Genomic DNA, 22,881 nt, shown 5'->3' with positions numbered 1-22,881 from the left:
TGGTTACGCATATAGCCTTCCCGAAGAGAGATCTTTTCATTTATCTTTTTTTTTTTACTATAATTAGTCTCATCACTATCTGAGCTATTGCCTTCTAGGCAGCTACAGGGTTTACGAGGTCTTCTACACAGCTACTAAGGGTTGTCAGGCCTTCCAGGCAGCTCTATGTAGTTGTACACTTCCTTAGGGCTTAGAAGACCTTCTAAGCAGCTATCCAAGCAGCCACGAGTGATCCCCCCGGCTCCGAGACTTGCAACTTTTGAGGGGATAAGATCTGTCGAAAAAATAAACAGAGCATGATAATTCAATACGTGCTAGGACCGTCGGAGGAAGTCCGGGGAGTGTGCGGGACCCCCGTCCCCCAGCTGTAGATCCAGGCCATCGGTCTAAATCAATACAAGCGTCTCGATATAGACTGCGTGATCCGAAGGATAGGTCCTCGTATAATATTCTTGTGATGCAAATGAACCCCGTAGCACTGCCCATGATTTTCGTATCCGTATAACAGAATTGGGAGATAGAAACTTTAAGCGTGGCCTACCTCACGGCAGAAGAGGCCTTCCTGACACCAAGTCGCAAGGGTTTTCGATATTGAATGTCGTGTCGTATGCCAAGCATGTTCTAGAGAATGTGAGACGTTCTCTGTTAGACTCTTCGATTATATACCCGTGAGAAGTATATCATTTGACCCGAGTGACATATTCTAGCTCGCTGCTTGTCCATATAAAAGCTGTGCAGGAAACCATCGAGTAACTTATTGCCATCCTGTTCGGCACAAACTGACAAGAAAGCACTGAATAATCATCAATATGAAGTTCTCACTCTATATCCTCAGTCTGCTGCTGCAGATTGCTCTGCAGCTAGCGGCAGCAAATCCCGTTGCGCACCCGGAACCCGACTCCCCTTCTCTGGAAAAAAGACAGGGGACCCTTTCCCTTGATACCAGCTTGACTGGACTGACTAGCATCGCGGGTCCGACTATCACTTCCCCGTCTACCGGACAGGGCGCGAGTAGCACTGCTTCGCCTACTTCCAGCTCGCCTACTTCCAGCTCGCCTGGCCTGACTAGCACCGCGAGCATGACTGGCTCGTCCTCTACCGTGCGAAGCACGAGTGGTACTTCTACTCCTCCTCCCAGCTCGTCTGGCACGAAGAGCAGTTCTTCTTCTGTTTCACGCACCTCTGGCACGGTTAGCATCCCTAGTGTGAGCCCCACTCCTCTCCCGCATGTCCCCTCCGGCCCTCCTACCATCATTGTCAATATCGCTATTGCCATCGCCATCTCCGGTGGCAGTGGACAGGATGCAGCCACTGCTATCGCCGAAGCCACTGCCAATTCGGGGGGAGGCACCGCTGCTGCCACTGCCGCTGCTGCCGCGGCCGCCGGGGGAGGGAATGCCAAGGATGTCGCCGTCGTGGCCGCCGCCGTCGCTGCGGCTGTCTCAGGTGCTAATGGAAGGGATGTCGCTGCGGCTGCTGCGGCGGCCAACTCCGCCGCCGGCGGAGGGAGTGCTGCTGCTGCTTCCGCCCAGGCCGTTGCCTCCGCTGGAGCGAGCGGATGGAATGTCGCCGCGGTTGCCGCCGCCGCCGCCTCCGCCTCCTCCGGCGCCAGTGGAGCGGACACCGCCTCCGCCGCTGCTGCTGCCGCCGTCGGCACCTGTGGCGGGGGTGTTTCCGCCGCCGCCGCCGCCGCTGTCGCATCCGCGGGGGGTAACGGAACGGAAGTCGTCGCCGTTGCCGCCGCCGCCGCTGTCGCTGCCGCTGGTGCGAGTGGAAACGCTACCGCCGCCGCCGTGGCTGCTGTCTCCTCCGCCTCTGGTGGACAGGGTGCCGCCGCCGCTGCCGCTGCCGCCGCCGCCGCCAAAGGGGCGAATGGAGCGAACACCGCCGCCGCCGCTGCCGCCGCGGTCGCCGCCGCCTCTGGTGCCAGTGCCGCGAATACCGCCGCGGTCGCCGTCAGTGTCGCCGCCAGTAGTGGTGGTGCATGGAACGACGCCGCTGTTGCTGCGAATGATACTGCCGCTCATAATGCTACGGCACAAAATGTCGCCGCCGCTGCTGCGTCTTCTACCGGGAAAGGAGGTATCGGCGCGGTGGGCACCAATAGCACTGGGAGTGGCACCAACAGCACCACCAGCTCTCGGCTCTTGAAACGATACTTTCATCCGAGTCGGGCCAGCGAGTTCATTGACAGGGCCAAACTTGGCTTGTCTGTGTAGCTTTTCGCCAGGCTACACTTGGCTTGTCCTCTACTATACCTGTAATACAGTGAGTTCTTAGTATATACTCTCGAATTAATATGAACTGACGCTAACTCAGCAGCCAAGGCTGGGGATAGTTAATCGTGATGTCGCTGATATGGGGGTGTGCCAAGAAAGAGTACAGTCCGCTTCAAAGCTACAAAAGATTATAATCAGTGAGGTTTCTTTGAAAGGAAAAAGCCATGGAATATGAGTTGGTCAGTACAAGGATTATATGATGGCTCTAGGCTTGTATTATACTATTTTATCCTGTCAAGTTGGAATCACTAGCGATTATCAATTTACTACACGGCTTTCCAGCGTAAGCATAACCAGGAGGTTGTTGGGGGGAAGAGGGTTTTCGTCTACGATGCTGATGATTTGTTATTTGTTTGCTGCTCGTGCTTCAGTTGGGCTACTAGAGTAAGTTCACTGACTCGTAAGTATCGGTACGGCAGTAACCAAGGTAAATCCAACCGGTACAGAGATGCACTGCCCGAGACAACGCACAGTCGATCCGGGGTTGACGACAGTGGCTGAAACTCGCAGGATTCACTGGGCTGCCGTGGATTGGACCAATCATTGGCTGTTGTGGTGGATAAATATAGGGTCAGGGCGGACCCCAGTGGGGTAGGGCAAGTCTGTTTCCAAGATTATGGGGTGATTGGGGGCCCTGACCTCGGAGGGTACTATTTATTCCCCAGCTGTCCCTGGTCTGCAGCTCAGCTGGTTTGGAATTTGTTTTTCACTTCTGCCTTCCCTCGTTACCGCGTGACACACTGACACTCTATCACACTGTCGTTGACCTACAAACAAACACTCGTTAGTCAATCTAGACAGTACCAACAGTCGCTTCCCCAACGCTCAAACAAACCAAAACGATCGCCTACAACACAAGCACAATGTCTACAACCGCAACCACCACCGCCACCGCCACCTCGGCATCCTCCGCATCCTGCACCGGCAATCTCTACGTCCTCCCCGTCCAGGACGCCGCCTGCGCCCTCCCCAACACCGGCAACTTCTCCTCCGTCATGGCGCAATGCTGCTCCCCGGCGACCGTCACCAAATACGACGATGACTGCGGCCTCTACTGCCTGGCGCAGGGCCAGACCGTCAAGTCCCTGCTGGCGTGTCTGCAGGACCAGGGCGCCGTGACCGAGGCCTTCTGCAGCGGGAATTTGACGGCGAGCGCGACCGCCAGTGTTTCCTCCACGAGTGCGACGGGCAAAGCGGGGAAGACGGGGACCAGCACGGCGAGCGCGGCGAGTGGGTCGAGTACTTCGGAGAAGAGTGGTGCGGTCATCCACAAGAAGGTGTCGGTTGGGGGGTGGGTGGTTTTGGGGATGATGGTTTCGTGGATGGTCATGGCGTAAGACTGGCCTGGGATGAATACTATGAATACCTACCTACGTATGGAGGGGAGGGGAGAGAATTCGAGGGGAGGAGATACTTTTAAGCCAATGGGTCCTGCTGGATGGTGACGCTGGGTCATAATGCAGGCTGTAATTCTAATCAATTCTGAATGGACAAACACTCAAACTTCCCACCTTCGAATGAGTAGTTCACCTGAGTACAGTAGACTAAGCTAAACCCTCCATCGTCCATTCCTCATCTCCCACCGCACCCAGAAACACGCCCCCGCCGCGGCCAGCAACAACCCTCCAACCACCCCCGCCGCCCGCCGATACGTCTGCGGCAACACCAAGGCGGTGCGCTCCGGAATCAACATCCCCACCAACGGGGTGCCGATCAACGCCCCCATGCCGCGGATCAGATACAACACCCCATTCACGCTCGTGAACCGCTCCACCCCGAACACCTCCACCAGGGAGGCCGGGAACAACGAGATATACGCGCTCGCGAACGAGCCGTACAGCACGGTGAAGACGATGAAACATCCCCGCGCGGCCGGAGTGGACACCCCCTTGTCCGCGGCGAACGTGGCCGGGAACCAGAACGCGAACACGGACAGGGCGCTCAGCAGGGTGGTCACGGCGAGCGCGTTGATCCGCCCGAGTTTGTCGGCCAGGTAGCCCAGGACGATGCGCGAGAGGAAGTTGGAGGCGTTGCTGATTGTCAGGAAGGTCGCGGCGGTGGATGCGCTGTAGCCCAGGGTCTGGGCGAAGGAGACGTAGAAGAAGAGCGGGGTGCTGTACGCGGCGGATTGCAGGAAGCACCCGGCCGCTTGCGCGAGGAAACGCGCGGAGAGGGCGGTGCGGCGGTCGATGAGTGGGATGAAGAGGAGGCGGAGGTATTTCTTGCCGGTCGGAGGCGATTGTTGTTGTTGTTGCTTGAGTTTCTCATGGAAGCGCGGTTCCCAGCGCAGGAGGGCCCCCGCCGCGCTGACAATCGTGGTCGCTACACACCCCGAAACGCGCAGGGCGTTCCGGAATCCGATGTGCGAGATCATCGCCCGCAGGACCGGCGGCCACATCATCCCCCCGATGCCCGTGCCGGAGATGATCACCCCCATGGCAAGGCCGCGACGGGCGCTGAACCAGGTCGGGGCGACGGACATGGTCGGGACGTAGGCGAGACAGCAGCCCACGCCGAGCAGCAGGCCCTGCGTCAAAGCGAACTGCCACAGCGTCTTGCTGAAGCTGGCCAGGATGTACGCCACGCCGAACACCCAGCCGCCGGCGATGATGACGGCCTGGGGGGAGAAGTGCTTCGACCACGAGGTGGCGTACGGCCCGGCCATGGACATCAGCGCGATGGCCAGCGTGCCGATCAGGTCGATTAGCGCCGTCGAGGTGCCCGTGAACGGGGTGTTGGGCTGTGCGGCCATCTCCTCGTACAACGACTGGTACACCCCGAAGGCGAAGACGAATGAGCAGGTCGTCATCATGATGAGGCAGGCGGCGGCGACGATGGCGATGTAGTGCCTGGCTCGTCAGTGAGGCCCTAGCGCGGGGGAGTGAGGATAAGGGTTCAGGTCCACCTACCATTTGGGATGGGTGGGCTCAGGGGTCCCTTCATTCTTGGGCGTTTGCGGGGGTGGTTCCTTCGGTGCTGAGTCCGAGATGTGGTCTGCCACCGTCCCAGTAGACAGCGTGACTTCACCCTTTGAGTCCGCCATCCGATCTAGATGACCCTGAAGACACATTCACGGGGTGGACCAGGGCAGGGCCAAAACAAGCGTTTTAGGGCGATCTGATAAGGCATTTGCCCGCATTCCCACTGCCGAGGCTGCATGCCGCGGCTAAACCTTTCCCCGCTCTGTTCGCTGCTCAACCCTCAGGGTCTCTCTCTGCTCACGTGCCCAGGCAATTCGGCTAATCGTGTGAATCCGCAGCCGATTCGGGCGGAGTGAATGCCGAGCTCTGGCAGATTCTTGCTGACTTGGTTTCCACACCATGACTCGCATGCTTTGGGAGGAGCATCAGATGGTCTCATTTTTGATCCTGACTGATTCAGTCACACCAATCAACATGAGGTCAAAACCGAAGGCCGTACCTTGCTGGGGGAAAGCTTGGTTGGGCTTCGCTGATCAACTATATACTTTTTATCCCGCACATCTACCGACGGAAATGTCGCCTGCTCCCATGTGGACCATGCACGACAGGATCTTTGAGCGGACTGACTGAGTAAAAATAGAACAGATGAGTCCGAGTCGTTCATTACGATGCTCGAAAACTGGAGGTAACAGTTTTATCCTTCCGCACCTCATCCGACCGACAGATGAGGTTTCGCCGAGTCGCCAAAATTTCGTCTCTTACCAACCCCTTTCTGACTTGGAAACCAACCGTAGAAACGTACCTAAACAACATTAGGCTCACAGTAATAACGATAGCTACCGCATCATTTATCGAGACACTGTGAATCGGAGCGTATAAAGGAAGACACACGCATGTATACACCCTTAAACTTACAACACGCAACGTAGTCGGTGAGATGTCTCCATATGCCACTCTTTAACCAAGGTCATTACGTGAACGTCGCCCCGACGCCACAACAAAGCCTCCAGACACATCGCCACCGAGATTTTACCACACGTGCGTGCACCACATAGAGATAGCATTCAACGCGGTACTCTAGCTGCAACATAGCCCATGAGCGAAATCTCTATGCAGATATGGTAGAAAGAGCCATTAGTTTATAAGATGGCACCATTCTCATAGATACGTCGATTAAGGCTCCAGTTCAGCATGTGAGGCGGTTTGAAAGCACAACGGGTACAACAAGGAAAGAATGCTTCAAAGCCCCTCTTACTTAAGAGTGCGCATGCGTCATGACGCATACTTAATGACTTATTCACTGGCTGGGGTACCCCGGTTATTCAATCGAAGCAGAGAGGTTGCTCTCGAGGTTGGCAGGCCGAGTCCGCGATGCGCGTGACGGTGCTGGGATGAGCAGCCAGGGGGCCCTGGGCCTGATCACCTGGACTCCGTTCATGACCTCAGTATATAGTCAGGTTTGTCCTATCTCTTCTGGTTGCTTTGCATCGACTGTGTCGTCAACAACACCTAGGAATCTACGTCCTGGAGGGCAGTCTTAGGCACTATTCTCGTGTGGGAATGCTCCTTCTGAGAGGGTTTGGCCCTGCTTAGACTATTTCTCAATCTCACCGGTCTCTGATTCCTATTTAGCGTCTCACTGTAGCTGAATCATGATTTCCAAGGAACGCGTCGCACAACCTGCACTCGCCTGACCCTGTGCGACTTGATCTCGGCGCGCAACCTGCATGGCTGCTCTCGTACTGCTGCTGGGTTAGAATCACCGTGAACAGGAGACACCTTTTTTCTCTTGTTGGTTTCTCTCCAACAATGTGATGAATTTGCTCTCGGTTCAGGGTTCGTCTCGTGGTTGCGACCGTGCACGTCGACCAGTCTCTTTAGCCAGGTTGGCATGAGTATCGTCTGTTTCGCTTGCCGATCGATTGCAATATTGACTGCGGTTATCGTGATTCAGTCGCTGAGCTGGGTATACGGATGTGTAGAGTGTGCCGAGGTCGGTTGGTTGGCCAACAATGTCAGCAGCGGTTCTCGCCCATGCAGCTGTAGTCACCTGGCATTGCTTTTTCGGCGATATGATGGCTCGCGGGTCTTCTGCAGATTCTGCCCGGCAGATTTGTGATCTCTTCAGGGCAAGCCGCACGTTGCATACATATATGAGCCCTGTCTCAGATGTCCCAGGGCAATGGGTCAGATCTTTCCCACCATCCCGCTCGGACCGGTCACAGTGGTTCCATGATTTGAGAGGTTGACTCGGCGAGACTTGTACTTCAGAGTTGTGTGTTAAGGTCGTTCTGATCACACCTCGTCAACATGCGTACTCAAGATGCTCTCGACCTGGAGAGGAAGCCATTACTCGACCGACGCTCGCGCAAGCTCTTTCAGATTCTGAACTACAATTGGGCTATCTTCCCTTGTACCGCGTTTCTGTCATTCCTCGGTAGGAAGCACAGCTCTCTGCTTGCTAAATATAGACTGATACTCACCAGCTGTATACGCTATCATGGTCTGGGCGGGAGTTCCAGAGGCGATCGTGCAGCCAGGAGTGCCGTGGACGCGCGACTGCACCATCATCACCCTCATCATCACCCCGTTTCTCCTCGCGCAATTCCCACCCTACTATATCCTCTGGGGCATGTGTCTTCCTATCCGACCCTTCTCCTATGCCAGATCCCCAAAGCAAAGATCATTTCGTAGTCTGCGAGTCTGTCTCGTCACCAAAGCGACCAACATCCAGGGAGGTATCCGTCCGCCTTCCATCTCCATTCCACTGACCGCGTCCAACAGACTGTCCTCCACACCGTCGGACTGTGGAAACCTCTTAGCCAAACCTTCCGCATCAGCTTCGTCGTGGTCGTCGATTCCGCCCACAACCCATTCACCACGCTTCTCCCCAGCTGGGTCGAGCAGCTGCAGGTTCCACCTTCCTTCCAAGCCGAGCGCGCCGCCCACAAAGCCCGTGTGCTCGAATGGTACCGCCGACACAGCAACCTCACTGAGTGCGACTGGGTCCTGCACTTGGACGAGGAGACTGAGATCGACGAGTACCTCGTGCAAGCATGTTTCGACTTCATCGAACGCGGGAATGAAGATATTGGAATGGTACTTCCCACCCCTTCCCCTTCCTTGTTTGCATGCTCACCTGGAAGACCTCACTAACGAGCCAAAGGGAACAATCTATTACAACGCCGCCTCGCACTGGAAGAACCCTCTCACCACCATCGCCGAGATCCTCCGCATCGCCGAGAACTTCGGACGGTACCAGCTCCCCGTGCGGTTCTTTCGGCAGCCGTTGCTGGGGTTCATGCGCGGCAGCTTTCTGCTGCTCAACGGGACGGTCGAGAATGCGGTGACGTGGGATACGGATTGCCTGACGGAGGATCATTGGTTTGCATTTTACGTGAGTCTTTTCCGCATCCTATCCCAGATCCTCAGTGTGTCCAACGCTGGTCAGTCGGGGAAATCAGGATGACGTCGCCATGAGCCAGACTAACCACCAGAGCGTCGGCGAAGGCCGCCAAACAAGGCTTCAAATTCGGCTGGCTCAACGCGATCGCCCGCGAACAGGCCCCGTCCACCCTCGTCGACCTCCTTCGCCAACGCCGCAGATGGTACAGCGGAGAGCTGATGATCCCCAGCTGGCCGCTGCGGGTGATAGTGGCGTTCAATATGCTGGAGTTTGTCGCGCATTTCTGCTTGTACGGTTTCAGTCCCCCCCCTTGTCCTCTTTCCATCTCCTTTCCAATCTCATTCTTAACCACCACCCGCCGCCCTGACTGAATGGGACAGATTGATGACAATTATCTACGGCGGGTGGCAAATCCGCGTCCCCTACGGATTCTTCGTCTGGACGACGTTCAACCTGGCGGTGCTGCTGCATGGGCGCGTGGTCGCGTGTCTGATGGAGGATCTGGATTGTCATGCAACCGCCCTGCTGGATATCCCCGTGCATGTGGTCTTGACGGTGGTGTTGGCGCCGGTGGTGGATTTGATCCAGGCGACGACGTTTCTGTGGACGGTTCTGCGGCCGACGCGGGAGTTCACGGTGATCCGGAAGGACTAGGGCTGGTGGTTCTGAGTGGTGTGTGGCGGTTTAGGCCGGTTGTGCGGGGTGTAGTTTGGGGGGCGGGAGTAGAAGAGGCTGGTGGACTGGCCTTGAGTCACTCCTGGGGTTGGGGAAGCCAGCTAGAGGATTTTATGTCAAACTAAAGAGTGGTGAGAGATTATGCCGGGCCTGCGATTTCGACCGGGAATTCATATCCAGCCGCATCGGGGTCCACCACGTCCACAATTCGGGGATCATGTGGCGAGTGCTCAAGGGTGTGTTTCTATTCAGCTCGTGTTACTGAGTAAATAATGTGTTTTAGGGCTGGCTGGCTGGCTGCGTGGTGCTACTACTTGAAAACTGGACCGAAGGCTGGAAGGCCTCTAAATCGTGTTTGGTGGTACATTACTGTCAATCGAAGACTATACGTCAGAACAACTAGGGTTGAGTCACGAACTATCTTACAGCAGGCCATCAGTACCGATAGTTGTGAGCCGGGCTTGGGATCAGTCCTATTTATGCACCCATTAGCCCTGAAAGAAGCATTGCATACGCCCTGAGACTGTATGTGGGCTGTCGTGGACTAGCTAATAAGTATGTGGCCCTCAACAATTTTAACTGCAGTTCTTAGGCATACTGTCCATCTTCAAACCGCCGTTAGTGCTGCTGGGGCCCTACAATTCATCTGCTTACCACTACGCCCATTGAAAATGCTCGCAATGCAGATAAACTCCCCCCGACTGGCCCCCCTTCAAGAGTTTCACGTTCTCGTCGGCAACCGCCTTGCGGACATCACTCTGCATCGAGAGGGGCCCACAAACATAAACCCCGAGCGACTCGCCGGGCTGGACCGCTTCGCGGATGATCCCAGGGAGGCGTGGGCGGCCCTTGTAGCAGTCCACCATGGTGCGCATCGCTTGATCACGTAGACCATCCCGGCTTGCGGGCCGGGGACCCTGCTCTTTCCACTCAACGGGCGCCTGTTGGCTCTGAGTCGGTTGCTGGTCGGCCTCGTCGCGGGTGCGGTGGAGTTGGATGTGAAGATTGAGCACCGTGCCGGGCACGGCGAGTTCCTCCCGCAGCCGCCTGACGGCTTGATCGAACCACATGCGGCTGTCGGGGTCTCTGGTTGCCAGGATGACCCGTAGGGAGCGGGGGCTGTTGTGCCTTGCTGCTTTCGCATCGTCGTCGCTCACGACGTCTACTTCGTGGCCGCATTCTACGTCCCTGGGCGTGCACCGCGACGAGAGGAATTGCTGGATAAACGGCAAGGTCCAGCCAAGACCCGACCCTCCTGCAATCAACAGGAGATTGTCGCTGCGGCTGTAGGACGGCATGTTGATCCCGCCATACGGGCCGTCAACGAGCACCGAGACAGTGGCGTCCGGGTGCGCCAGGACGTAGTCGTATAGACGCGCCGTGAATCCGCCTTGATGGTGGATGTAGAAGATAAGGCGGGACTCTTCTCCGGGCTTTTCCGCGGGCAGGGAGCAGATGGTGAACGGGTGCGCTGAAAGTGCATGGAGCAGTCCGAAGTTCGTGAAGCGGAGGAAGCAGTGCTGGCCGGGCCGCCACCGGAAGGCCGCGGGGATTGTGATCCGGATGAAGCCGTTGCTCTCCAGGTGGAGGTGGGCCTTTTGTCGCGTTCCGTACTCGAAAAGCGTCCGCAGCCACGGGTGGAGGAAGCATGGGACGTATACCGCGGCTGTCGCGATAAAGTAGTGCCTAAATCGATGTTGGGTTGGCGTCCAAGGGGGCTGCATCAGGTGCTTGTGCTTACCAGGAGGTCAGAGTATAGTCGCAGTGCCAGAAGAAGATTAGCATGAATACGGCGGCAGCAGAGAAGTGTGTCGCCTTGAAGAATTCGTAGCCCAGTCTTCTGCGGCACGTTGATGTCAGGAAGGATGTTGCATCTGTGCTCATTGCTGTGCTGTCACATACCTAATCACACTGTGCGACGCAAAGGTAAGCCATGCCTGGAAGATGATAGCCACAATTCCGGTCCAGTAGAACAAAAGGCTCGTTTCAAAATGCATGACCATGTCATGAAATCGGATATGGAAGACAATGAAGGGGAAGGTATGCAAGAGCGCGAGAACGAAGAAGCCGTAGGATATCCATCGGTGAAACACTTGCAGCTTCTCATGGGAGACGCCGGTGAGAAGGGTGATCCAACTCGTCTTGGTGGCCGTTGCGCTGTCCACAATCACTATTTGAGACAAGGGCGTCATCACCGGGAGACTTACAAGACAAATGGCATGCACGCCAGCGCCATCCAGCCCGATCTGGTCGCGAGGGGAGGTGAACTACCATATTCCAGACTGGACCAGTAGTAAGGCTGGGGAATGAGTACCATGCCTATCATCCAGTGTTTATCAGCTTCGACATCTTCGCTCGGCGGCGATGGCGACTTACAACAGAAATAGACAGCCCCTGCTGCGCCCAGTAACAAAACTCCCAAGGGAGCTGAATTCCATCCCAGTGCCCGGATATGAAAGCCACGGTAGGACAAGTATCGGATGAAGGCGATCAACTGACATATTTGAGGGCCACGAAATTTCCTCCGGTAACCCAGTATCGAGGAAAGAAAGTACCCGATGATGAAGATCCCAATTGAACACATAAAGAACGCGATGGTTGGTAGAGCGTAGACATAGTCGGCGACGTACCTAATTGCATTGTATGGATGTCAGCGAGAAGTCTAAGAACTATCGACGTCTGTCGGGACACACGCAGAGAAAGCTCTGACCAAAAATGCCATCGCTGCATATAATAGTCGCATTCTTCCGTCGTGAAGCCATCACAGGTGAAATCACGACTCCCTGTCAGCTGGACCGGTGATGTGAGCCAGGCTGCGGACATTCTGGAAGACTTGCTGTCAGTTGTCGCAAGCTGTTTCGAGGCAGCGAAGAGAATCTCCAGCCAAATGTTGCAGGACAGAGCACCTGGGGTTATCTACTGTACTACTACTAAGGGCTACTATCAGATTATCAATCAGTGCTGTCTGAAAGAGTACGCCGTGATTAAGTGGAGCCCGGACGGCAATAGCGCTCTGACCCGCTTGGCTTGACCCGAACTGCGTGTTGGCAATGAGCAGATTTGAGCTTGTTTACCTGCCCTCCATTGGTTGCTCACCCTTAGCTTCCTCTGTCTGACGACGGTGTGGCTGAACAGTGGAGTTGCTATATGGCCTGTGCATATTCCCCCGGCGAAACGTGCGCTGTTCCGTTCAGTTCCTGTACGCCACGAATGGGAGCACTTCGATATTTTATCAATACATTTGATCGTCAGCACCAAAACCTCAGACGACACAACCACCCACCTATTCGTATCGACCATGGATATCCTGTTCAGCCGCCTAGGCAAGTTCCCTGGTCTTGTCACACTCCCTGCGAGTCATCCACCCTCAGCTTCTGCCTGCGGGTCTTTGATATTGTAGATGCTAGTGCAAGTAGAAAGTATTTTCTCGGAAAGATCGAACAGGCATCCAGGTCATAGTATGCTTTCTAGCGTGAGAAGAAATCGCTTGACTCCTTTACCAAATGACTATACCTTGTTCGTTCGATGCCATGAATTAGGGCTAAAACACGCACCAAATCGACCCGTTCCCTCCACCCGTACAGTGAGGAGGACCTTTGCCCTAATATGCTGTAAGTCACGTCAAATGTAAAGTACTGGGTAGTATACTCGACCAACCATGAGTTCCTCATCCAGACAACCCCTCGGTCCTCCGATCTCACCAAGAAAGCGAATGTTCTACAATCCACAGTCGAGATTTGAGCACATTTGAGAAGATATTGGGCAGCTCAGGGCGCGGCCTGGTGCATTAGCGTAGAATTGGCGTATAATTAGCGTCCGAGTGTGGCGGGACTACGGTGAGAGAGAGGATTCAAGATATCAGTCGGAGTTGTTGGTCGATATGTCAGGGCGCAGTCTTCTACTTCAATTCGCTTCGGTCTTGCCCTTTCTCACCTGCTCTCTTCCTTGTATCACTTATCCTCCTTTTCAACCTTTTCAACTTCATTCCTACGCGTCCACAGCCTTTCTCTCGAACACAATGATGGACATGGACACGGGCTCCACCACAACCATGGCGATGGGAATGGAAACCAGCACAGCCACGAGCTCCAGCACAATGAACCTGTCGACCGACTCCTCTATGTCCATGTCCATGACGATGGTGTTTTTCACCTCGACCACCACCCCCCTATACTCCAACGCCTGGACCCCCTCCACCACCGGGCAGTACGCGGGAACCTGCATCTTTCTCATCGCCCTGGCCGTCATGCTCCGCCTCCTCCTCGCCCTCAAACCGATGTTCGAGACACGTCTGTGGAAGGACGGGATATCGAGATCCTGCCCCGAGCACGGGCATCGGAGGACCCGGTGGGCGATCAACCCCGCCGTCGGCCGCGCCACACTGGAATTGGTGGTCGCCGGCGTGGGTTATCTGCTGATGCTGGCAGTCATGACCATGAACGTAGGATACTTTCTGTCGGTGCTTGCCGGACTGTGGCTAGGGACATTCGTTCTGGGGGGGTGGGCCAGCGATACACTGTATGCACATCATTGAGACGACACAAACATGCAGGATGAGGGACAAATAGAAGAGAAGACAAGAATGATTCATTTTGCCTTTCGTGCCACTGCTGTGACACGGTTGAGTATCGATCAGGGACCATATTGTAAAGGACACACTACAGCCGGAAGAATCACTTTATCACCGCGGTAGACCGATGTAACGCTTATCTTATGAATTCTGAAGAACCTTCTTCCAAGTAATCTACCTGTTTACTAATAATCAGTTACAATGGATAATTGATCAACTTTATCGATAGTAGAATTGTTATTCTTCAAAAAACAGAATATGAAGAGAAAGAATTCAGAGAGAAGCTTAAGAAGATAGTATATAATCATACCACTGCAATGCTTCTGCACTCAGAATGGACCATAAAGAGCCTAACCCTGAAATGAGGGCATCCTCTAGATCAAGGCACCTATGTCCAATGACACTGCAGCAAAGCCAAAGCCGGGCTAGACTGGAGTAATCGCAATGACTTGCTCTGAAAAGTTCTTGGGTAAAGGATATGTACCCTCGTAGTCAAACCTGAAACAAGCGCGAGTCCACTTCGTCCAAAAGTTAATGCCTCGACACCACGGAAGATCGTTGCATGATGCGATGCAGTCCTCATAACCGAGAATCACATTATCACGAGGAAAGCCGTTTGGGCTATAAAGCCTCTGGTTGCAAAACTGCCTGTAGGTCACACCTTGCACTGTAATCTCCTTCCCATCGGCACCGGGACATCTGGCCCACTCCCGCCAATTCGAGGTCATTCCAATTTCACCGTCCAGCAGCTTTTTATAGAACAAATTGGTTCCATTCAGCTCTTGGCTCGTTTGATTTAACACTTCTGTTTGTCGCTGCAGCTGGCTGAGTGCTGTACTGAGATTCCTGTTGGCCTCGTTCAGCCCGTCCCTTTCCTTCTGGATATGACGGAGACTCGTATTGTAGGCTTGATTCTCCCGTTCGAGCACATCTCTGGCGTCTTGGATGGGTTTCAATCGGTTTGCGCACTCGGTGGTTTCATTGGCGACAGCCGCATTGATCCACGGCGCACAGGCGCTTTCTGGTGGACTAAGACCGATCCGCTGGCGAAGAGCCATGTATCCCTCACTGTACGGCGGGTAGGACTTCTTTTGCAAGTCCTCGGAGGATGTAGTCAAGTAGCAATGGCCATTTCGACTGACCCAGGTGCTGCCGGTGCATGCGCCATCCCAGTAACAGAGCTGTGCGCACTCGCGTGCACTCGCCGTGTTCACAGGCGCGGGGGCTTGAGGATCCCACCAGGAGTCGCAGAAGTATTCAAATTGGATGCCATCAATTTCGCTGATGCCCTCCACTTGGCCGGAGCAACAAGCGTTGTATTCTCCTAGGCTGTTGGAAGCCAATAGGCAATTGGTAGGGCTGTCTGCTGCAGAAAGTGTCACCAAGGACAGGGAAGCAATCGTGTGTAATAGGTTTGACTTCATCCTGGGTGGGCTAAAGCCTGATCGTGCTTCACGTGGAAGAACTTTTCAGCTGGGTTTGTTGGATTAGCATCAAAAGGATCGATTGAGCATGTTATGTATAAGTACTGGCTGGAAGTTAATTTTCTCTACGCTGGATGTTGAAAGGTCATGACGTGTACCAGTTTCTTCATGAACTTCAATTGTTGCAAGTATCAATGTAACCGAGACCATACTCACCCTTGGCTTAACTAGTAGTTTGACGTTAGGTGGGTTACAGTGGTGCCACAGATCCAGAATTTCATGAGCTTTGAACTTTGGTTCGCTGAAACTAGCATCAAAACACAGACTGACTGGGACCGATGCAACAGTATGAGTCGAGGTGTCATTCTGTAAGCGCCCCGTTCCTCCCGGGTGGGTCTGAAGAGATTCCGCTTGCGGGATGTCACTCTGTCAACAACTTGAGGATGCCGGATGAGTGTATTAGTCACGACATTCCATACCTTATTTTTCTATTGGCGAGACCCAAGGACCGCTTAGAATACTATCATCCGCCGAGTCCGAGGGACCACTGCTGTTGGCAGGCGGCCCGACCATGCTTGGTCAATCATTCACAATTATGTAGAGTCCCTTGGATAACAGACGTTGCACTGACTGTGGGACTGTAATTGTGGAGACTGGGAGAACGACAGCAGTAAGCAGGTTGATTATAGCTGGAAATCTGTATAGTGTATCATCTTCCCTGCATGTCAGACCTTTTAGCACCGTCGTGTGAATTATCAAGCGTGCCTAAAAGGGTAACAAAGAAGCTGTATTTACTTTCATGCAACTGGTACACGAGAGACGCACAAGGATAGGATGATGGCAGCCGGAACCAAAGGCCATTCCGTGAATCTAGCATTGACTACAAACGAGCGCTCATCTTCTTCCCACCACCCGACACCCCATCCAGCTCCCCCATCAACTTCCTCCCCTCGGGATCATACACCGGCTCACAGACGACCGTCGCGCGGACCCTCTCGCCAAAATACTCAATCTCCACCGCCGCCCCCTCCGCCACCTCCCCGGGGAGCCAAGCATACGCCACCGGCCTGCCCACGCTATACCCCAACGCCGCAGTCGTGACATACCCCACCGGCTCGCTCCCCCCGGCCACATAAACCGGCTCCTTGCCCATCACCATCGACCGTTCCTCATCCATCATCAAACACCGCAGACGTCTCTCCACCCGTTGTCCCTGCCTCCGGTTCCGCCTCCGGCTTTCCCGCCGCCTCATCAACGCCGCCCGCCCCACGAAATCCCCCTGCTTCTCCCCATCCACCGCAAACCCCATCCCGGCTTCATCCGGGTCATGCTCGCTCGTCATGTCCACCCCGCACACCCGCATCCCCTTCTCCAGGCGCAGCGCGTTGAACGCCGCCCGGCCGGCGGGGATCAGCCCGTGCGGTGCGCCCGCGGCGAGGAGTGCGTCCCAGAGTCTGGCCCCGTGCGCGGCGCTGCTTTGGATCTTCCACCCCGACTCCCCGACGGGGGACTTGGCCGTGACGAGCACGGGAATGCTGGCGAGGGTGGCGGGTGTGGCGTGCATGTGCGGCAGGGTGAGCGGGTGGAAGGCGGCGGCGGCCGTGGGGTTGAGGGAGCGGATTACGTCTAGCGCGCGCGGGCCCCAGAGGCCGAGGGCGCAGGTGGCGTCAGTGATATCTTGGACGTGGACGTGTAATTGAATTGAGGGGGTCTGCGGGGAACTGGAGGTGTAGTGGCGGGCGGCGCGGGTCAGGTAGGCGAGGTCGGTGGCGGTGTTGGCGCCGATCTGGTAGGTGGTTCGATCGAGTCGCGTCACGAAGAGGTCGGTGCGGATCCCCGCGTCGGGGGTCAGACAAAGGGTGTGCAGCACGGTGCCGGGTGGCACGTCCATGTCGGAGGTGGTGAGTTGTTGGAGGAGACCGAGGGCCCCGGGCCCAAAGACGAGGAAGCGGTGGAAGGAAGTCAGGTCGTACAGGGCGACGGCGGTGCGGGTCTTCCAGGCCTCCACGGCGGAGATGGGCGAGGTGAAGCGCTGCGACCAGGGGTCGCCGGGGCGGGGCGGTTGCCATGCGGCGGGGAGGGCGTGGTGGAGCAGCGCGGCATTGGATTCGTACCAGAAGGGTCGTTCCCAGCCGCCCGTCTCCAGGAAGAAGGCGCCGAGTGATTTCTGTCGGGCGTAAAAGGGGCCGGTGCGGAGGTTGCGCGGTGACGTCCGCGGCTGCAGCGGGTGGAGGATGTCGTAGATCTCGACAAAGTTCTGCTGCGCTGTCTCGGAGACGTAGTCTCGCGTGAGCTGGACCGGTTCGAACCGCGCCAGCTCGCAGTCCAGCGCGTCGATGTCGGACCAGCCCTGCGTGATGAGCTGCGCGACTGCCCGCGCCACCCCCGCCGAGTGCGTCACCCAGACGGCCTCGGCCGCGTAGAATCCGTCGAGATGGGGGGCCTGTCCGATCAGAGGCCCCCCGTCGGGGGTGAAGGAGAAGATCCCGTTGAAGCCGTCCTCGATCTCCGCCCCCCGCAGCGCAGGCAGCAGACGCTGCGTCTCCGTCCACGCGGGCGCAAAGTCGTTGGCCGTGAACTCCAGCCGCGAGGGCATGTTCTTCTCGTCGATCGGCTGCGCGGACCTCCCCGCCGCCGCCGCCGCCGCCACCACCGCCGGCATGGGCTTGTGGCCGTAAAATCCGATCCCATACCGATCGCCGTGTTCCCGGTAGTAGAGGTCGTGGTCCTGGTGGCGCAGGATGGGCAGACGGGCGTTCCACCCGTTGATGCGGGTGTTGACCGTGCGATGGGCATGCTCCGCTACCGGGGTGGTGGTCGCATACTGATGCGCCAGCGGGAGCAGCGGGATCTCCACCCCGGCCAAGGCGCCCACCTCCACCCCCCAGAATCCCGCACACGCCACCACCACATCCGCCGCAATGAGCGCCGTCTCGTGGTTCTTGATGCGCACCCCCGTCACCTTCCGATTCTCCGCGTCCTTCTCGATGCCCGTGACCGTCGTGTGGGCCAAGTACCGCACCCCGCGCGCCCTCGTCCGCTCGATGAGTAACTCGGTCGCCCGCGCGGCCAACGCCAGCCCATCACTGGCCACAAACAAGCCCCCCAGCACCACCCCGTCGTCTTGATTGAGTAGGGGATACATCTCCCGACACTGCTGGGCATCCAGCAGCCGCGCCCCTTCCACCCCCCACGACCGTGCAAACCCATACCGTCGCTTGATCTCCTGCACCCGTTCCGGGGTGGTCGCGATCTCCAAGCCCCCGACTGGATTAAAGCAGCCCTGGCCATCGCGGCGGAGGGCCTGCAGCTTCTGGACTGTGTACTGCGCAAACCGCGTCATGGTCTTGGAGGGACTGGTTTGGAAGACCAGGCCGGGGGCGTGCGAGGTGGAGCCCCCGGCGCCGGGGAAGGTGAGGGGCCCTTGCTCGATGACCGTGATGGCGGAGGCCGGATGGCCCAGGGAGAGGAGTTCATCTGCGAGATTGGCACCCACGATGCCGGCGCCGATGATGATGATGGTTTGCGCTGTTGACGAGGGCATGGCTTGTGTGTGTGTGTGTGTGAGAGAGAGAGAGAAATTGTGACTGAATGTGACGAGGGGGTTGCATGGGAATAGAATAAAGGGTAAGGGGTCTTATTGGTGAGGCATAGTGAGTAAGTAGTAGTGCTACAGCTGTAGTGGGGGATGTTGCTGGGGATGAACAGAGTCGGATCCGTGGACCGTCTCCGAGCCGATGTTGCTCGTTATCGCTATCTTATCTACGACTCTTCTATCTACATAGAATACTATACTATACTGTAGTAGACACGGCAGCCAGCCGGAACCGAACCCCGCACCGCGCTTTGACCGTCAGCCGTGGCTCTGCATTCATCATCCATCGATGCTCGATTACATACAATATACTATACCCCTTTTGGGCATCCGTTCCAGATTTCCTCTTTGGGGGGTTTGAATAGGGCTGCACGAATATCAGGTCCTTGCATCTGCAATGGCTATTTTTAGCTACAGCTACAGCTACAATCCAAAAGACATCTGCTTTTTGCTTGATCGTCTCGGTACCTGTCAAGGCTGCATACAACCCGCCCGCAGATTCAGGGGATCTAAGGTCTTATTATCTAGTAACTTATACAGGCACGCTGCCGGCATTCCACTCCATATTGAAACAACCACTGAAAGGGGTCAGACACTACATTGACCTACATCCCGTGAGGTACCGTACGTCGCGATGCAGCCATCGCCAGGTCGCAAGGACCGTTCTTCAATGACCGGCGCTTAGTAAAGAAGCTTTACCTGGGAAACCTCCAGGTATAGTCGACTAAGCTCTGGTCTTACGGCTGTCGACGAATACAATACGAAAAACCTCACGCTCGTTGGTGAAGCCCCCCCCATCACGATGTCATACACAGTACAGGTCAATGAACCGAGTGTCATGGGCTTGCGTCCTTCGGTCGGAGTTACGTGATTCGGGAAAGAGGCTGGCAGTCCGGTCACCGATGGAAGCCTAAATATAGTCAATACATCTCTGGCATGGTTTGGTGCATTGGGATATGTGGGGAGGGGAGGTCGCATGGGAAACCGGAGTTCTGGTGTTTGTAATCAAGGCATTGCGTCGGGCTGCCAGATGGTGGGTGCGGTGGTGCGGTGGTGCGTTTGGTTCGGATCACATTCATTGTTGCTGTGGAGGGCAAAGCAGAATGTCGGGAAGGAGTGCTCGTGGTTGCGATGGGATGAATCTGGCCGAGATGACCACTACCACAAGAAGTGGAAAGAATTTCCATCAACGGAGATCAAGCATTCCAGTCGTATATCGTATGCGCGTGGATGATACCTTCAAGTGAGTTCTCATCGTACTATAAACCGGTTATAGATCCCCCGTGTTCCACCACGCAGACCCCTCGACCTCACCGACCGCGAGCGCATTCGGATACTCTATCTCCTCCTCCAGATTCGCACTCCCACCGCCGCCCAATTGCCCCCCGGCAGGCGCCAGGTCCGTCCACAGCCACGGGGTATTCAGCATCAGGCTGTCAACGGGCGCCACCACCGCATCGCGCAACGAGGTATTCCGCAGCGACTCCGCGGTCGCCGCCGTGGGGCTCGGACTCGGACTCGCATTCGGCGGGCGGCAGCAGAGCGACATCGCGGGCGCCGCCTGGCCCCCGTCGGTCGTGTTCACGGTGACCTCCGGGGAGGCGGTGACGATGATCTCCAGGTTGGAGACGGGGCAGGCGGCGGTGGCGGTGGAGGGTGGGCAGAGGGAGGAGTGGAGGAGGCTCCCGCCTGCAGGCTGGTGGTGGTGGTGGTTGTCGCTGCCGGTGACGTTGAATTGCAGGATGTCCCACATGAGGGGGATGTTGAGGTGGATTTGCGACGGCACCCAGTCGTCCAGGTCGACATTCTCGGTGCCTCCGGAGGCGATGCGGGTGAGGTCGTCGACTTTTTGTGTCTGCAGCCACTCCCTCTGAGGTTAGCACGGCTGGGGCAGGATGCGGGGGACAATGAAAAGAGGAATGTACTGTACCAAGATATCGCACGCGCGGGAGAACGAGGCAAAGGATTGCAGAAAGTCTCTGCATTTCGACAGGTCGGCGCGGGACTTGTGCTTGAGACGCGGATCGTCCGCACAGCAGTAGTAGAGCTGCACGCTGGCTGCGATGGCCGCAACATGGCCGAAGAACGGGTCGGTGAGACGGACCTGTTTCTCCGAGACCATGTCGATGAGTCGCACGATCCACGTGGCGTGCAGCAGGGCCAGCTCCGACGATCGCCGCCAGAAGCTGTTGGGGATGGCGAGATTGGGGTTATGCTGCGAGGCGATGATGTACAGAAACGGATGGTTGAGCACGGTGAGCATGGCATGGTACATGAATTGCAACTTCACCCAGGGGGCCCAGTACGCCCGGTTCGCGGCGATCTCGGCGGCGGTGCGTCGGTAGAACTGGACTCGCTCGTAGCGGTGGCAGAGCGGGGTGCTATTCTCGATTTCCGTCAGATTGGACAGCACGACCGAGTACATGGACTCGTGGCGCCACGGTTCGATCAGGCGGCTGTTGGCGCAGTCGGAGACGTAGGCACGGACCTGGCTCCAGACCCAGCCGAAGTGGATGGACATGCTCCAGATGCCCGTGTCATCGGGCGAGGAACAGCCGACTGTGTCTCTGGGGATGGGCGGGGGCGTGGAGGAGGGGTCTCGGTCCGATTCTCTGCGTCCGCTGCTGGACAGGTAGCGCGGTCGCCAGGTGGTGGTGGGGATGCTGAGGAGGCCGGACTGTCGGCCGTAAGCCTGCTCCAGTAACTGCAGGCTCCAGAAGAGTCGCTTCTTCCGCTCCGACTGTCGGTCCTCGGGCGTATATGCGGCCTCGGTGTCCAACATGGCTGCTCGACAGAGCTGGAGGCCGAGACCCAGGTAGAACCGTCCCTGCTGCCAGTGTCCATCTAGGGCTTGTCAGCCTTCCGCCCTAAAGACGCAAAACCCACCAACTGGGGAGTAGGGAGCCTGCCTATAAACGACGAGTATGCCAGCAAACACAAACTCTCAATCGTCGCCAGCTCGACCGACCCATTCGCAATGCGCAGCATGACCAGGCTTTTCGCATTATCCGCATACCGCTGCCCGTGCTCCGGATCCCGTGCGAACCGTAGTGTCAAGGCCAGAATGCTGCAGATCAGCTCTTCCGGGTGCGACTCGATATTCCCAAGCTCTGTGACATTCAAGCACCACACCGGCTGTCGATGGCAGCATTCCAGGTACAGATCGATGGCGTGGGCGACAAGCAGGGAAGAAGCCGGCGGGCTGCCGTCCTCCAGCCCAAGAACAGAGGGGAAAGCAGGATCCGAGCGATAGGCGCCGTCGCCGTGCGAGAGGGCGGTCGGCATCTCCGGCCCGTCTTCTCCTTGTCGCGGTCGCTCGGGCTGGGATGCCGTGGTCGGTGCTGACCGGGAGGATTCTTCAGCGCTGGTCGGCCGATAGGCGGCGGAGGCGTCGTGCGTAGCCCCCCGTAATATCTGGTTGACTTTCGCCTCAAGCTCCGCCAGGCGGTCTTTCTACAGAATTCTCAGTATGGGTCTATGGTGACGGGTGAGAGGGTAGATAGGTACATTAGGGCTACTCGTAGAGCCCCCAGCAGCGGCGTATGAGCACTGCTGCTTGAGCCGGAGGCAGCACGAGCAGACCGGTTTCTCGCCTGGACACCGTGTCTTTTTCCTCCTGCCGGCTGTTAGTTCTGCGGATACAGATTCATTGGCCCAACGCACAGCGTACTGACCGGCAGTTAGTGCAGGCGTGGTTGGAACGAAGCCGTCGACGGGTGCCCTCCTGCAGTGCCATGATCTGATCCGTATAGCTCGAGTATTGCTGAGCTGCGGTGAGAATCGAGGCAGTCCCTTCGAGGGGGTGATTTCATTAGATTCAAAGAAAGCTAAAAGTAGGTAAGAGTAATCTAATCAGGATGACGGTGATTGCGCATGGAGGGATTGGCCACCCGTCAAGTGGTGTTGAGTAGGGCTCCATGCGGGGTCGGGGTCAGATGACCTCTTTGGGAATAGTGTCAAGAACTAACCGTACTTTCGGACTACTTTCAGAATGCATCCTCTGGCGTAAAA

General features: G+C 56.6%; 9 protein-coding genes across 9 annotated transcripts; 4 read left to right on the top strand and 5 right to left on the bottom strand.

Moving 5' to 3' along the window:
* Positions 1-809: 809 nt before the first annotated feature.
* BP01DRAFT_367744 (uncharacterized protein) lies at positions 810-2,219 on the top strand (the record flags this gene model as incomplete). The annotated part of the gene is made up of 1 exon (XM_025576475.1): positions 810-2,219. The coding sequence occupies one exon, from the start codon at positions 810-812 to the stop codon at positions 2,217-2,219; it is 1,410 nt and encodes a 469-aa protein (XP_025428995.1).
* Positions 2,220-2,980: 761 nt separating this feature from the next.
* BP01DRAFT_358989 (uncharacterized protein) lies at positions 2,981-3,787 on the top strand. Its single transcript, XM_025575564.1, has one exon. The coding sequence runs from the start codon at positions 3,143-3,145 to the stop codon at positions 3,614-3,616; it is 474 nt and encodes a 157-aa protein (XP_025428994.1). The 5' UTR covers positions 2,981-3,142; the 3' UTR covers positions 3,617-3,787.
* A 41-nt stretch (positions 3,788-3,828) lies between these two features.
* On the bottom strand, positions 3,829-5,639 carry BP01DRAFT_425204 (MCT family MFS transporter; the record flags this gene model as incomplete). Its single annotated transcript, XM_025579736.1, has 3 exons — positions 3,829-5,128; positions 5,189-5,337; positions 5,502-5,639. 3 exons carry the CDS (start codon positions 5,637-5,639, stop codon positions 3,829-3,831), a joined length of 1,587 nt encoding a protein of 528 aa, XP_025428993.1.
* Positions 5,640-7,650: 2,011 nt separating this feature from the next.
* On the top strand, positions 7,651-9,309 carry BP01DRAFT_324303 (glycosyltransferase family 2 protein). Its single transcript, XM_025572824.1, has 5 exons — positions 7,651-7,934; positions 7,985-8,299; positions 8,367-8,597; positions 8,711-8,895; positions 8,987-9,309. Exons 1-5 carry the CDS (start codon positions 7,701-7,703, stop codon positions 9,258-9,260), a joined length of 1,239 nt encoding a protein of 412 aa, XP_025428992.1. The 5' UTR covers positions 7,651-7,700; the 3' UTR covers positions 9,261-9,309.
* A 603-nt stretch (positions 9,310-9,912) lies between these two features.
* Positions 9,913-12,104, bottom strand: BP01DRAFT_403931 (ferric reductase family protein; the record flags this gene model as incomplete). Its single annotated transcript, XM_025578698.1, has 6 exons — positions 9,913-10,967; positions 11,023-11,121; positions 11,184-11,438; positions 11,489-11,600; positions 11,658-11,911; positions 11,992-12,104. The coding sequence occupies 6 exons, from the start codon at positions 12,102-12,104 to the stop codon at positions 9,938-9,940; spliced, it is 1,863 nt and encodes a 620-aa protein (XP_025428991.1). The 3' UTR covers positions 9,913-9,937.
* A 1,297-nt stretch (positions 12,105-13,401) lies between these two features.
* BP01DRAFT_302093 (copper transporter family protein) lies at positions 13,402-13,815 on the top strand (the record flags this gene model as incomplete). Its single annotated transcript, XM_025572058.1, has 1 exon — positions 13,402-13,815. The coding sequence occupies one exon, from the start codon at positions 13,402-13,404 to the stop codon at positions 13,813-13,815; it is 414 nt and encodes a 137-aa protein (XP_025428990.1).
* Positions 13,816-14,276: 461 nt separating this feature from the next.
* BP01DRAFT_367738 (uncharacterized protein) lies at positions 14,277-15,275 on the bottom strand (the record flags this gene model as incomplete). The annotated part of the gene is made up of 1 exon (XM_025576474.1): positions 14,277-15,275. One exon carries the CDS (start codon positions 15,273-15,275, stop codon positions 14,277-14,279), a length of 999 nt encoding a protein of 332 aa, XP_025428989.1.
* Positions 15,276-16,179: 904 nt separating this feature from the next.
* BP01DRAFT_324301 (GcvT family protein) lies at positions 16,180-18,965 on the bottom strand (the record flags this gene model as incomplete). Its single annotated transcript, XM_025572823.1, has 1 exon — positions 16,180-18,965. A coding segment is annotated over exon 1 (2,640 nt), but the record flags the coding sequence as incomplete, so codon positions are not given.
* A 1,116-nt stretch (positions 18,966-20,081) lies between these two features.
* BP01DRAFT_417611 (putative C6 transcription factor) lies at positions 20,082-22,727 on the bottom strand. The gene is made up of 5 exons (XM_025579268.1): positions 22,545-22,727; positions 22,378-22,486; positions 21,780-22,323; positions 20,801-21,714; positions 20,082-20,725 (listed from the first exon to the last, which is right to left on the bottom strand). The coding sequence occupies exons 1-5, from the start codon at positions 22,604-22,606 to the stop codon at positions 20,141-20,143; spliced, it is 2,214 nt and encodes a 737-aa protein (XP_025428987.1). The 5' UTR covers positions 22,607-22,727; the 3' UTR covers positions 20,082-20,140.
* Positions 22,728-22,881: the final 154 nt, after the last annotated feature.

Source organism: Aspergillus saccharolyticus (genome assembly GCF_003184585.1).
Source record: "Aspergillus saccharolyticus JOP 1030-1 unplaced genomic scaffold BP01scaffold_30, whole genome shotgun sequence".
Lineage (NCBI taxonomy): Eukaryota > Fungi > Ascomycota > Eurotiomycetes > Eurotiales > Aspergillaceae > Aspergillus > Aspergillus saccharolyticus.
Note: the sequence above shows the minus strand (reverse complement) of the source record. Positions and strands in the feature narration are given on the sequence as shown.